At 38.0% G+C, this 14,261-nt stretch overlaps 1 protein-coding gene across 2 annotated transcripts in view; it reads left to right on the plus strand.

The window, feature by feature from the left end:
- The first annotated feature begins 2,560 nt into the window (after window positions 1-2,560).
- The window catches only part of LOC125467474 (elongation of very long chain fatty acids protein 6-like), a 66,614-nt gene continuing 54,913 nt past the window's right edge, over window positions 2,561-14,261 (plus strand). For both annotated transcript variants that reach the window (XM_048563329.2, XM_048563330.2), the window contains exon 1: window positions 2,561-2,953. In XM_048563329.2, the coding sequence (XP_048419286.1) occupies window positions 2,865-2,953 (89 nt within the window). In that variant the 5' untranslated portion in view covers window positions 2,561-2,864. The remainder of the gene's footprint in view (window positions 2,954-14,261) is intronic.

Below are 14,261 nucleotides of genomic sequence, written 5' to 3' on the forward strand. Positions count from 1 at the left end.
AGATAGATGTCTATACTTAGAGCTGGATTGTCTGTGTGCATTACAAAAGTAGTAAGAAGAATGTGGAATGGAGGAATTTAAGAATTACAGTCTTCTTATTGCAAGGTGGTCCAATTACATTATGTGAGTGCACCAGAAATCTGTGAGGTGTTCTTGCTGATCTCTCTATTGTGTGTGTTTCCTTGTCCCATACAAGCCTTTCGTGAAGCACTATCAGATGTGTACATTCTCCTAGTGGTAATGAAAGGTTAGGGAGCTGATTGTGGGTGAGTTGCTGAGTGTTGCAGTTCCTTTTATGTTTAAAGTGTGAACTCTGGCAGATGTGTGAGAGCTAGCAGCACTGTGATGCTTGTTGGTAGCTGCAAATTAAGTGACAGATATTGATTGCTCATGGAGCATCTGTTGGAGATGCCTACCCAATCTTGTGTGGCACTCCTAGGCTATGGAAAGCTTACAATGTTCACTCACTGTCATAGGAGCAGCAGGCATTGAGTGGTGCTTACTTTAGAAGAATACAGCAAATTCTTCATCCTCTTGTGGCACTGAAACCACGTTCTCTTGAGTTGCCCATGGGCACTGATCTTTGCAGCCACTCTTTCAGATAATCCAACTGTTTTAGGCAATTAGTTTGTCCTCTTGTTGCTGTTCCATGGGAAAATTGCTTCTCCCCTGGTCAACCTTCAGGAGATCCTCTCCTAAGGCACTGGTGAACCGTGGTGCTTTTCTTTTGCCTGGTCTCTGATATCCCCAGGGGTGGTGGTGGTTATGAGCAGAGGTTGAGTGATACTACTGGGTTGCAGAGTGAGGGCTGTCGGTCTGACATTTAAATGTGGCACCCTGAAATTGAAGCCCAGAAACATATCAGCGCACAAAATTTGGTGGTTTGCATATGCATGAATGTGCAATGAACTAAGAAGGATGCAGTCTAGCAGTAAAACCCATCTTCCCTGAGCAAAAGTACCTTGTTCTTTTAGGCTTGTCTCCATGCTCAGTCTCAAAAAAATTCCATGATTTCCAAACTGCCTTTTCATTCCAGATTTATTTCATTAGCCAAATTTAAATTCCCTCTCTTCTATGATAATTATCCTCTATCTCTGGATCATTAATCCAGGCCTTCGGATAATTAGTCCTCTAAAATAAGCATTTTGCTATCAAGTTTTGAGAAGATTTGTAGCTCAGGTTGAGGTTCTGGAATGTGAGCGAGCATACTCACATCCATTTTGCTATCACTCACACTAACATTGTTCATGTATTTCAAATCTTTAGTTTCTTCATCCTTGATTATTTTCAAGCGTACCAGAAAGTCAGTCTTTGATTTCATCGTAACTGCTAACATTGTGTTATATCATGCCCTTTACTAATAAAGTTTGATTGTGGCACCCACTTTCAGATTCTTGTCAAATTCAGTCCGTGTCTCTTTTGATTGAAGGTGTCGAGGAACATTTTCAATTGACATCATTTTTCATATCTAAAGAAAATCCATCAATTTATGATATTCCTCAATACAAAATCAACTGCTGTGTAAACTAAAATAATATAGCTTTAATATAAAATTCAAAACAATTTGTGAATTTGACATGTTAGGTATGTGTAACTCACCAAATGGTGAGAAATGGTATAACAATTTGGAAAGAACATACAGAATTCTTAATTTCATGTCTATGCTCCTTTTGAACAACTGCAATTTTCAAAACATGATAATTGATAACATCTACAGTAAAATGGTTGTGCTGTCAAAATGTGCACAAAGCAGAGACTTAAAACAACTGCCCATTAGGACGCAAAGTAATGCCTGGTCTGTTATATTTCTTGTCTTTGGAGATTGTTGCCTTTCTGAGGCTAAACTAATGTTAATTCCCTTACAAAGGTGGCACACTTAATTTACCCTAAAACCTCACCATTGGCAAGACAGTTTAAAATAAAGCAGCATGCGATTTAGGATTATTAATGAGTGAGTGTCGGAATATAACATATATCAGTGAGGGTGTGGAAAGGGACACAAATATATTTGCCTTTCTGTGCCCACAACAGGTGTCTACTTCTGCATAAAAATATAAGCAAAACCTGGCAACATCATCCCCAATAAAGATTTTTCTTCAAAGCAGATACCTATCGCATCAAGCAGCAGCATCAGGACCTCCGACAATAGCAACAACATTCTCCAGTGAGAGGGGAACAAACTGGGACAAATACGCGTGTGCGGTTCCGCGTGACGGGTGAGGAAACTGTCGATCAAGACCGCTCCAGCTTTCGAAAGGTGAGGGAGAGACGGATAGTGTAAAATCGCCGCGCCTGTAAGCAAGAGAGCTATCGAGTCCACGACATCGTCGGTCACGATAAAGTAAAGAAGGGACTGCTGGGAGGGGAGGAGAAGCGTTTTAGATGCGGTGCTCAGAGGATTATACATCAACCCAGACAACCAACACCCCCCCACCATCTCCACAGTTCTGTCTGCTGGAGTGGTAGGTGCGGTCCGGGCGGGGTTCCATGCGGCGCTCGCGGGGCAGGTGGGCGGGAGGCGCGTGCCCGGGGCTGTGCGCGCGCGTGTGGGGAAAGCCAAGCGACGACGCAGCGCGGTCCGGTCCACTCCAGTGAAGTCCAGTCCGGTCCAGTCCGATCCGGTCCAGTGCGGTCAAGTTCCAGTCCGGTCCCTCTCGTCCTTCCATCGGGCGTCGCTCAAAGTCACCGCGCCGCCGCTTCAGCACCACAAACATTCGCAGCCTTCAACCTCCAGCCCGCTTCATCCTGTCTCTCACTACCTTTTGTTGTAAGAAAACAAAATTATATTAATTTTAGGGGAAGGAAATCCAAACATTATCTGTGGAAACCGGGGCAAGGAAAACCAAAGAGCGGGCAGGAGGAGGATGAACATGTCAGTGATTTCTCTTCAGGAGTATGACTTTGAGAAACACTTCGACGAGAGGGGAGCCATAGAATGGATGCAGGAAAACTGGTGAGTGAATGCCGTGGATTGCAGGTGTACAAAACCACCCGCTTTTATTTTTAATAAAAATAGAATGTAGGATTTACGCGAATACTACAAGAGATCCCGAATGATTTTGGTTTGATCAATATTCATAGAAAAAAACAGGATCCATCTGCTCCTGAGGACTAAGCATCTGATCGAAGACCCTTGAAAGCTATTTGCGTGTTTTATTTTACATCTTAAAAGCTTCCGTTTGCAATCAAAGCTTAGGTCTGTGACCTAATTTTATTTGACAGTGCATAGTGATAACCGGGTCTCTCAGTAATAGAGCTGAGGTGAAGAGATTGAAAAAGGGTGGGTACATAATATAATGCAAGCTTGTGCCTATATTAAATACAGTAAAATCATTCATCACAGCAACAGGCATTCCATATGCTGATACTAATTGCTCAACTGGTGTTTTTCAGGAACCATATAGCTAAATTGACATACATATGTGATACAGGAGAAAATAGGTTGCAAACTTTCATTTTGCCCAGATGGGTTGAAATAATTTATCAGATTTAAAAGAAGAAAATGCTGAAAATACTTAGGTCAGACACCTTCTGTGGAGAGAAAAACAAAATTAATGCTTTAAGTCAGTGAAGCTTTATCAACCTAAACATAATAACTTTCTCTCTGTAGAGGCTGCCTGACCTAATTATTTTCAGCACTTTCATTTTAGATACCCAACATCTGCAGTATTTTGCTTTTGTAAAGTGCTATGTATGGTCATGTGCCCCATAATTACTTCAGAAGATGATTTCACTTTTACTGCGATAATTTGCACACAGCATAATTATTGTTACTTTAAGAAAGTAAATAATTGCTGTCATCTTTGTGACAAGTGATGACCATTTATGATGGTGCATTACTTGTTCCCTGCTTTCAGGAGATTATATGATATGAGGTGGGTGTGTTTGGTAATGGGATGTTTTATTCTGTGATCAACTACTTTGCAGCACAGGTGAATATTGAAATAATTCTGTTTACTTAGAAATCAAACCATGTGAGTATGGCAATTGGAAATGTATATATTTCATTCAGCACTCATTCATAAACTCAGAAACAGCAAGAGAATATTGTCTGTCTACAGAGAACTAACATTGCTATTCAGTACCTTGTCAGCCATTCTGTCTAGTCATTATGTCTATTTCTGGACAATATAATATCTTGGATATGATGAAGCGACTAGCTTGAGGTTAGTGTGCAATGTAGATAATCCATAAGTGACTCTGATTTGTAATCCACAAGTGAAGAATTCACAAGTTGGTTAATGCAGTGGAAATTTACAACTGGAAATTTTTCAAAGCATTTCACGGTGATCCCAGTTTATACCATGCACACTTAACAGCATGAATTTGTAAACATTTCAGATTTTAATTCTTTCAAAAACCTATGGCATTTATGCCAGTATGACATTAGTAGAAGTGCCCTAGCTCTAGTTCTGCAAAGTTTTGTTTGACTGTGGAAGTGGGCTCATATTAAAGAAAATAGACTATATATTACATCAGTATCAAAAAATGCTGTAACAGAAATGGAATCTGTTATGGGATGATAGTGATAAATTTGTTTTCAAAAGCAGAAGTCATTGCATATTTTTACTCGTGTCTTGTAGAATGAAGCATTGGTAACTGGAAGAATTGCATTCTTGAACATTATTAAGGGTAGAATAATCAATTTTGCAGTCTGGCACAAAATACCTGTGGACAAAGTTTTAATTGGACTTTCAATTCTGTATCCCTGGATTGGAGATATACACTTTGCAATGAATGCGACAAATGACATATTTTGGAATTTGCAGCATCCCTAGAGTATGGAGAGCATTAGTCGTCTTCCTTTCCCACTTTTAAATGCTGTAGCTTTTGGGGCTACTAAGCTTCTGGAGGTGACAAATTACAGGCAAGACACAAAGTAAAATAGAAATATGAAGCCTAAGAACACTGGAATTATTGTGCAGATCAAGTAATATCTATGGGGAAACAGAAGTCAGATCATGTTTCTGGTCTTGAGAGTCTTCCCAGCACCTTATTTATTATTTGTTTTTTATTGTTCCAATGAACTGTTGAGTGTTTCTAGCTTTTTCATGTTTTCAGCTACACGATAATCAGGTTTTCAAGGAGGGAGTACTGGATGCGGGAATGTTAAGAAGTTGAACCTGATGCTGGGTAAACTGGATTAGCAAAAAAAACCCCATTTGTTTACATAATACAATTTATTTTTTGCATTATAAAGAATGGGCATTGTAACAATGTTTTGTTTTAGCATTAGAAATCAGGGAAATAAATTTGCAGGCTGCAGTGGAAGTCCAAAACAGATTTGATTGCCCTACAAGTTCTTGATTGTATGAATGGTTTCCTGTACCTCTGTGAGTCTTGCAAATTATTAGTGTACTGTAATTTCTAACCTTCTATAATTTATTCAAGATTTAGGGATTTGTCTGGTAACAAGCATTCTAAGAAATGGTAATTAGTAGTTCTCTTTTACAGTATATATTTTTGATCTGTGATATTATGAAAAGATTGCATTGTGGTTTAAAAATGCCTTGGATGACTGAAGATTGCCATTGTCTTAGACGTTTTCAATGTAATCTTTACTGTCCCAAGTTCTCTTAACCAATTTATGTTATAGTTATAGTACATCCAAACTTGAGAACAAATTTCATTATTCATTATACCTATCGTCTAATCCTTTTAACCTTTCTTTCTTCCTGCCAGAAACATGAAAAAACAAATAAATAGATTGCCACTCAAAACCAATGTGATGCCAATTGGATGTCAAATTAATATAGTTGGAAGCACAAATAAGTGGGAATGAGAACTTATTTGAATTAGGAAAGCAAAATATATTATATCTGTTGTTAGGCACAGTGAAATTCTCTCTTGCAAAGGAAATATATAAAATTAGGTTTAAACAGCATGAAGTGCTTTATTTGTAACATTGTTGCTGACTTGAAGTACAGCTTTGTCTGGCCTACAATATAACTTGATTCAATAGTATTGCCATAGAGGTAAAGTTATCACAGTTTTAGTCACAGTATCTTCAAACCTGTGCAACTATTTTTGAGTTATATTTCAATATTTTACTTTCTTCTGCCAATTTCTAACCAGAGAAGCAATCTGGTAAATTTGGCATAGATTGGAATCAAATTTGTGACCATCTATCCCTGAAGAATTTCAGTCAGCCTTTGGAATTAGGTTAGAAATTAGGATTTTGTAAATAAAATTACTTTTGCTTTCAGTCTGAAGAATGAACTTCAGGACTGTCTCAAAATGAAAACCAAAATGATTTCTGGCAGAAGGCAGTTCTGCATAGGTGTTTATTTAAAAAAAAGAACACTTCTATCCGATTTGAATTTAAGTATTTAATATATTTCACTGTGTGTTCTATTTCACCTTTGTGTGGAAGCAGAATGCTGATGTAATCAGTTGAATTGGATCTTGCCATTGACAATGTGTAGCTATCCTACTCCTTACTCTTTGATTGTTACACTGCAATAAGGAACTTGAAGCTGAAACAATTACTTTTACATATTGAGTAATATTTACAGCCCAGGAAAATACTGTTAGGTTCAGTGGATGCATTTTTCTGCCACATACAAGCAACATTGATATGTATATTTTTTTTACAGACTGTGATGTATTTTTATGTGATTTAAAAAAGAGAATATTTTATTTTGACATTCTCAATAAATTATTATAGAAGTTTAGGTTGTAACCTAATTTCTGCTTCCAGATAACTTCAACTGTAGGTTAATACTTATTTTCAGTTCTCAATGAATTTGAATGGAAAAATGATCAATTTTTTATGAGTTACATTGTTATTTAGCTGATCAGCCTTCTATTCTGTCATCTGTCCTGAATTAAATGTGGAGATAAATAATCAATGCGCAATAGCCTGTTGCATTACAAAAATGCTACATCCCATGTATCAAATACATGGAATAGTAATGGGAGAAGGGTTTATCAACATTAATGTGCATTTATTTTTGTAATGTTCAATATGATTTCACAGTAATGAGTATTACAAGGCATTTTCTAATTTGATTCTATTTAACTGGAATATCAAATGATAAAAATACTTTTTGTGATAATGCAGAGAAAAAGTAGGAAGTGAAACTTTCTTTATGTATATGGCAGTGTGCCATTATCAAAATGCACTCATTAGAAAGTAAGAGCCTTTCAGAACCATGTTTTCATCAAAAGGTATATTCCTGCAAATGAGGCTTGTAAACAAAACTCTTGTTTGAATAAATTATTTATGTTAATAAAGTTGAATAGGCATTTTAGCCGTCACCCGGTAAGCAGGGTTTCATATTCCAGCCTATGAAACACCACAGTGATTCGTCTACCAATGGGAAGTGGTGGCAGTTGTTATGGACCAGACCAAACCCCCTCAAAATATATTAAGAAGTCCAGACATTAACATTTTCTTATTTTAAAGGTGAGTGTAAGGCATTGTGTCCTGAATGCAGTTTGATTGGTCCAACTGTCAGGCTTGAAACAAACACATTTTCTTCATTCGCTATAGTTAAAATACAGACAAAATGAAAAGAAAAGAATTAGCTTAACTTTAACTATCAAAATGCTTAACAAAATAATATATATATATATATTAACTACTACTAATTAACTAACAGTAATCTAATATATCTACTATAAATCTAATATAGTAATATCCCAACATCCACATTGCTAAAATTTGGTACATACATCCAATTAAAACCCCTCAGTCCCAGGAATCATAGTACTTCTCCCTTTGTCAAGGGTATGAGAATGCCGTCCCCCAGCTATAACCTTTGTTTTCACACCTGTGGGACCGTTTTTCCTTGTCCAATGATGGGTCCAAGAAATGTGACTTGGGTTTTTGCAAACTTACTCTTAACCAGGTTTAGTACCAAGCCTGCCTTCTGAAGTAGGTCGAGCAAATGTGTGACTAAAAATCCCCAGATTGTCGATGTACACCACACAATTGGCTAATCCTGAAATGACTTCATTGGTTAGCCTTTGAAATGTGGCTGACGCATTTTTCATACAAAATGGTATGACGTTAAACTGGTACAGCTCATTCGGTGTCATGAAAGCTGAAATTTCCGTCACTCTTTCAGATAAAGGTACCTGCCAGTATCCAAAAAAACTTAAAGATATGAATCAAATTTTGGAACTGCATTGACTTCACGATAGTTCACACATAATCGGTGGGTACGAGCTCATTTTGGGTGAGCTGTATTCGCTGCAGTTTGCTTTTATTATATTGTTCTTGAGCATGTGTTCAATCTCTGTTTGAACATGTGCCAACTTTAGAGGGCTACATTGATAAGGATGTTGCTTAATTGGAACAGCATTTCCTATATCTACATTATGCATAATTAATTTAATACTTCCCAGCTTATTCCAACATATGATTGTAACAATTCTTTCAGGTCATTTTGATTTTCCTCTGAAATGTAATTCAGTATTTTATCTTCATTGTCCAATTTAATTTGAAGAATGTCCAACTCTGAATCATCTGAACTTGGTTCTTCACTCTGTGTTTGTAACCAGTAACACATTCTGCTTTTGCCATCCTTCCCTATCAAAATACTTACTGAGCACATTCACGTGATAAACTCTGTGGGATTTCTTTCTGTCTGGCGTTCTTATCAAATAATTCACCACACTCAATTTCCTTTCAATTTGATAAGGCCCACTTCACCTTGCGTTTCAAAAGTTCACCTATCACTGGAAATATCACAAACACTTTATCTTCACCAGTAAAATTATGAATTGTTGATTTCTTGTTTGCTTCCTGATTTATCACTTGCTCTGCTACTTTTACATGCTGTCAAGCCAACTCACCCACTTAATCTTTCCCTAAAATTTGACACATATTCCAAATATGTAGTGTCTGAACTGTGATGCACCAATTTTTCCTTAACTAATTTCAGTGGTCTTCTCACTTTGTGTCCAAAACCTAATTCAGACGGACTGAATTTGGTAATTTCATTAGGTGCATCCCTAATTGTAATAAGTATGAGTGGAATTCCTTTATCCCAGTATGTCTTGAAAATCTTGACTATAAGCCCTTCAAAGTTTGATGCTACCATTCTAATGCTCCCTGCAATTCTGGATGATATGCAGTGGATTTGAATTGTTTTATCCCTAAGCTGTTCATAACTTCCTTGAATAATTTTGATGTAAAATTTGACCCCTGATCCAGTTGCATCTCTTTGGTAGTCTGTATCTAGCAAAAAAAAATTGAGTAACTGTTCGACAAAGCTTTGAGCCGCAATGCTGTGTAATGGAATGGCCTCTGGCAATCTAGTGGACACATCCATCATGGCCAGCAAATACTGATTCCCACTTTTTGTTTTAAATAGGGGTCCTGCGCAATCAAATAAGTCTCTTAAAAAGATTCCTCACAAGCGAGAATAGACATTAAAGGTGCTGGTTTTATCACTACCTGAGATTTTCTGATTATCTGATTATTCTTTTGCAGCTTTTTAGCTTCCGCTGTGCTTTTTTATTTTTTATCTTTTTTAGCAATGCTCATTGGCTTATCCCATTTTTCCATGTCTGTTTACCTAGTGTTTTTTCTAAACCAACAACACTGTGACTTCATGTGGCCTACTTTATTACAGTGAAAACACCTGAGATTTTTTTATATAAGAACTGCAGTTGCTGTAAATCAAGAACAAAAAAAAGTTGCTGGTGAAGATCTTCTTATCCCTTACCAGCTGAGAATTTCTCTTTTCCCCATTTTCTGTTCCTAACAGATTGAAATTGGTGTGAGAACCAAATTTTGATATATGAACCAACTCATAATCATCAGCCGCTTTTGCAGTGTTAACTCTCTGTTCCTCTGTTTGAGTTGTCTTCACTTCAAGATGTGAATTTTTGAACTCCTTCAAAATAATTGTCTCTCTAAGCATATCATATGTTTGATCTGTTTTCAGTGTCCTTATCCACCCAACAAAATTGCTTTGATCCTTTCAAACTCTATGCATGTTTGACCAGGTTCCCTCTTTAGATTCCTAAATCATTGTCTGTAGGCTTCCTTCACCTCATCGTACTTCCCAGATACTGCTTCTGTTAGTGATGCAATGCCTCGCTGACTGTACTTACCAACTTTGTTTGGATCAACAATACCCACGTGGCCACTGTCCATTTCATTTGTTTAGCTACTTTCTCAGATGAAATAAAAAAAGCTTCTATATCCTTCTCATCAATTTTGGTAGTGCTTGGACATATTTAAACAGATCCCCACTAGGCCTTTCGCTGTGATGGGGTTACTCTCCATCACTGTCCTCATCATTGCACCTAACTTTTACCTCTACCTGTGCCTTTTTAAGTCAACTTTGAGTTTTCAGTTCCAATCTCGGAAGCTGAAAAACTCTCTTTCTCCCTTTCGTCTGCTTGGGACTTTCTTTTCTTTTTCCGCTATTAATCGTAATTCAAACTGTTTGTGTTCCTTTTCATATTCAAGCTGCTTCATTTGCAATCGAATTTTATCCATTTCCAATTATTCCAATGGCATTTCGAGCAGTCGTAAATGTTGAGGTATTGCTGCGTGGATTGTGTTTCAAATAATGACTGAAATCGGTGAACGGCGAAAATAGCCTTGTTGCTGAGTATCTGCAGTAGCGCAGTTCAATGCAGCAATGGAACCCCGAAGTACAATTCTTACAGTGGCCTCTTTATATATAGAATTTTAATATATGTAAGAACTTCCACTACGATGTTACACAGTTCTATCTATTGTACACAGAAGTTTGTGTGGCATCTGTCCTGGGGAAGCAGGAGATTGTTTAAACATTTTCTTAGTGCTGGTTGCTGCTCAGATTAGAGCATCTGTCCGGTATGTTTGCATAATTAAGAGGTGTTAGGCCTTTTATTTTTTAAATCCTGAGATTGATGAGAAAAATTTCTCAGTATGCTGAAGGGACATTTCACTGTTATGATGCTTGGTTCATATCACGTTCATGTCACTCCTCCTTTCCATGACATCTGACCTTATGCCTCCACACTTCCCACTATCCAGTACCCCAAACACTCCTTCCTGAGAAAAGTGATTTATATTATAAATTTAGACCTCTGTATTCCATTCTTACAGTGTATTATCTTGTACAGTGGAGAGATCAAATCCGAATTGAGTCACCACTTCAAAAAATGCCTGTATTCACCCTGTAAGTCACTCAGCACTTCTAGTCACCGGTTATTTTAATTCTTTTGCATACTCCTGTTCTGAAGTCTGAGTCCGTAATTTTCTAAACTATTCCATGAAGTTCACCAGATCTCACCAAGCTTGAGGAACAGTAACTCACTTTCTGACTGGGCACTTGACAAGCTTCTAGTCTGAATACAGAGTTCAACAATTTCATATTGTAACATTTGTTACTTTTTTGTTTCAGATATCAACTGCTGGTAATGTTTTTGCTATTCCTGTTTAAATCTCCTTAACACATCTTGTTCCATTAATTGTTCTGTACACATCTCCTTTTGTCTTACACCATTGGCTTCTTCATCATTTAATCCATTTATCCTTCAACCCAAGAAAGATCTTCTCTTTCATTATTCATCCTGTACCTCCACCACTCCCTATCTCTGTTGCCATACTTGCTTAAAATCTATTCCATCTCAACTTTTTCCAGTTCTGACCAAATATTATTGTTATTAAAAGCTAACTGTTTTCTCTCCACAATTATTTCATAACCCGTTGAGCGCTGTGTGATCATACTATAGCTTTAAGAGGTGTATTTTGCACTTTTTTTATTGAAGAAAAGTTGAGACGAGGTACTGAGCAGTCTGTTCCAAACCAGTGAACAGCTTGTGAGGCCTCGGTTTTAATTTTAAAGTTTGAACAATTGAAGCAGCCTGAATGGGTGGGGTCAAGCTCTCATAGAAACAGGATTATCTTTTTATTTTAACGTTCAATTGCAGTACGGGATCTTGAAGCTGATTGGGGAAGCCTTTATTCCCCTCTCCATTACAACTAAAAGTTGGGCTTCTCGTTCTGCTGCTAGAATTGCAATCGAGATAATATATTTTACTGAATTTGCCTTTGCTAAGTGTGTGTTTATGGGATGTTAGTTTGTTGGAACAGTTAATTAGTAGTAGTTAAAATGTATATATCATTTTGTTAAGTATTTCAATAGAGTTACAGTTAATTCAGTTATTTATTTTGTCTGTATTTTAATTATAATGTATGAATAAAGCACATTTTGTTTCAAGCCAAGTTGTTGACCAATTGAATTACACCAGAAACACAACACTTACCTTTAAAATAAAAAAAAGTTAGGGTCTAGACTATCGTCTTAATATTTTTTGAGGGGGTTTGGTCTGGTCCGTAACAAATTGGGGCTCTTGTTGGGATCAAACTGCCTAATTTCAGAGAGGTGCCCCAGGATCCCAAAGAATTGAGCTGCAGATGAGCTGAGGGGTCATTATGATTAGGAATGTTTGTATTCAGCAAAGTTTCAGATAATGCCAGAAGATGAAGAATGGATGCATCCTTTTGTTGGGATGACAATGACCTAACTTTACTCTTAACACAGCTGACAAGTAGAAGAAGTTGTCTGCCAGTAGCCCCCAGAGGCCTTAGTGAGGTTATGGTGACATCTCTCCAAATATTGCTTTTTATTTCTTAAGTTTGCATGCAGTTACAGAATTGTTTCTTAATGACATTTACTGTTCTGACCAATAAAAAGACCTATTTAAGAATCTAACTTACCTGTCCAACTCTGCATGCTCCTATGCAATGCTTCATTTGTTTCCTCAGAGGAGCTGGAAGAAGCTCACTCATCTCTTTGATGACATAGTCTTGATATGCAGGCATGGTTGGGACTTTTCCTGGGACTACATTACCTGCATCTCTGCAGAGGCAGCTATTCTCAATTAATCCTGGCTCAGAGAAGATGCTCCTGAAGGACTGAGTGGCCTTAGCCTGTGGTGCACCTACACTTTCTGGAAAGAAGACAGCATGGATCAGCTGCTGGCTCTCCACAACCAACAAGCAAGACCCTTGATACTACAGCAAGACTCAGCCCAGTGCCGCTGAATGTAATGCTGTGCAATTACTGATATATAAGGCTTGTGCTGTGTGAACAAAAACGAAATTGCTGGAAAAGCTCAGCAAGTCTGACAGCATCTGTGAAGGGAAAAACAGAGTAAATGTTTCGGGTCCGGTGATTCTTTCACAGAACTGGGTGATCTTGGTTTGATGATACTTTCTCACACATGGCTTTTTCCTCATCATGTCTGAAGCAGTGCTGTTCTTCTTTGGGTATGAAACCGCGACATGGAAATCTATAAGGGAACACAGAGGACTTAAGATTAATTAGTGGAGAGCCTCTTTCATCCTCAGTGACTGCTTCCTATACTAAGCCTAGTGCTCAACATTTCATTGACATCATAGAGTGGCAAATACTTCCATTTTCTGGTTGTTCTCTAACCCTGCTCCCTCCCAGACTTCTCCACCAGGATAGACAGCCCCACAGTATTTCTGAAAATAGCACTTTCATCACCTGTGCACCTGAGTGCACATATTTACTTGAGGACAGTCAGCTTGGCCCTTAATCTAGAGGTGGAATGACTTGTAAATTCAGGGTACCACCTTCAACTTTATCAATTTTGTGGATGTTGTGTGATCACTTCTGCTGAGGGGATGGGAACAAGCATGATTTGTAGCTTTAATGTTCCATAGAAATGCAAGCACGTTTTGGCAGGTCTGTAACAACATCAGCACAGTTGCAACCTTGAATGTTACCAGTGATTATGACTTAAATGACTTTGGGCCATGTTCCTCAAATCTTGAAGAGGAATATATCCTGTGTGCTCCAGATGCCTCACATGTAGTATTCAGTGATCAAAGTGTGGACATGGAGTAGAAAGATCTTGCTTACATTGCCGGAGGACAGCAGATCACTGCAGTGTTTGTGGCTGTGCACCTAGCTTCTATAATGGTCATTCTTGATGCTCTCCACTTCTATGATCTGCACCCAGGTAGTCTTTATGGTGGCGAGGAAAGTTTGGTCCATGTGAGAACAGAACCTCTCTGCCTGTGTTCACTTCATTCAGACTGATTTCCAAGGCATGGTATTTGCTGGCTGGGACTCCTGATGTTTGCAGTTTTGGCCATTCTGATGTAAAAGGTGAAAAGATCTAAGAGTCATTCAGTGATGTATGTTGTGTGGTTTATCGATAGCTTTGCTGTATGGTATGTCAGTGAGGGGATGGTGTTGCAGTATGTGATATTAGGTGATGGATTCTCCCATAAATAGCTTGACGATTTCAGCATTGCTGAACATGTGACAGGCTGA

This window comes from Stegostoma tigrinum, chromosome 37 (assembly GCF_030684315.1).
Source record: "Stegostoma tigrinum isolate sSteTig4 chromosome 37, sSteTig4.hap1, whole genome shotgun sequence".
NCBI classification, from domain to species: domain Eukaryota; kingdom Metazoa; phylum Chordata; class Chondrichthyes; order Orectolobiformes; family Stegostomatidae; genus Stegostoma; species Stegostoma tigrinum.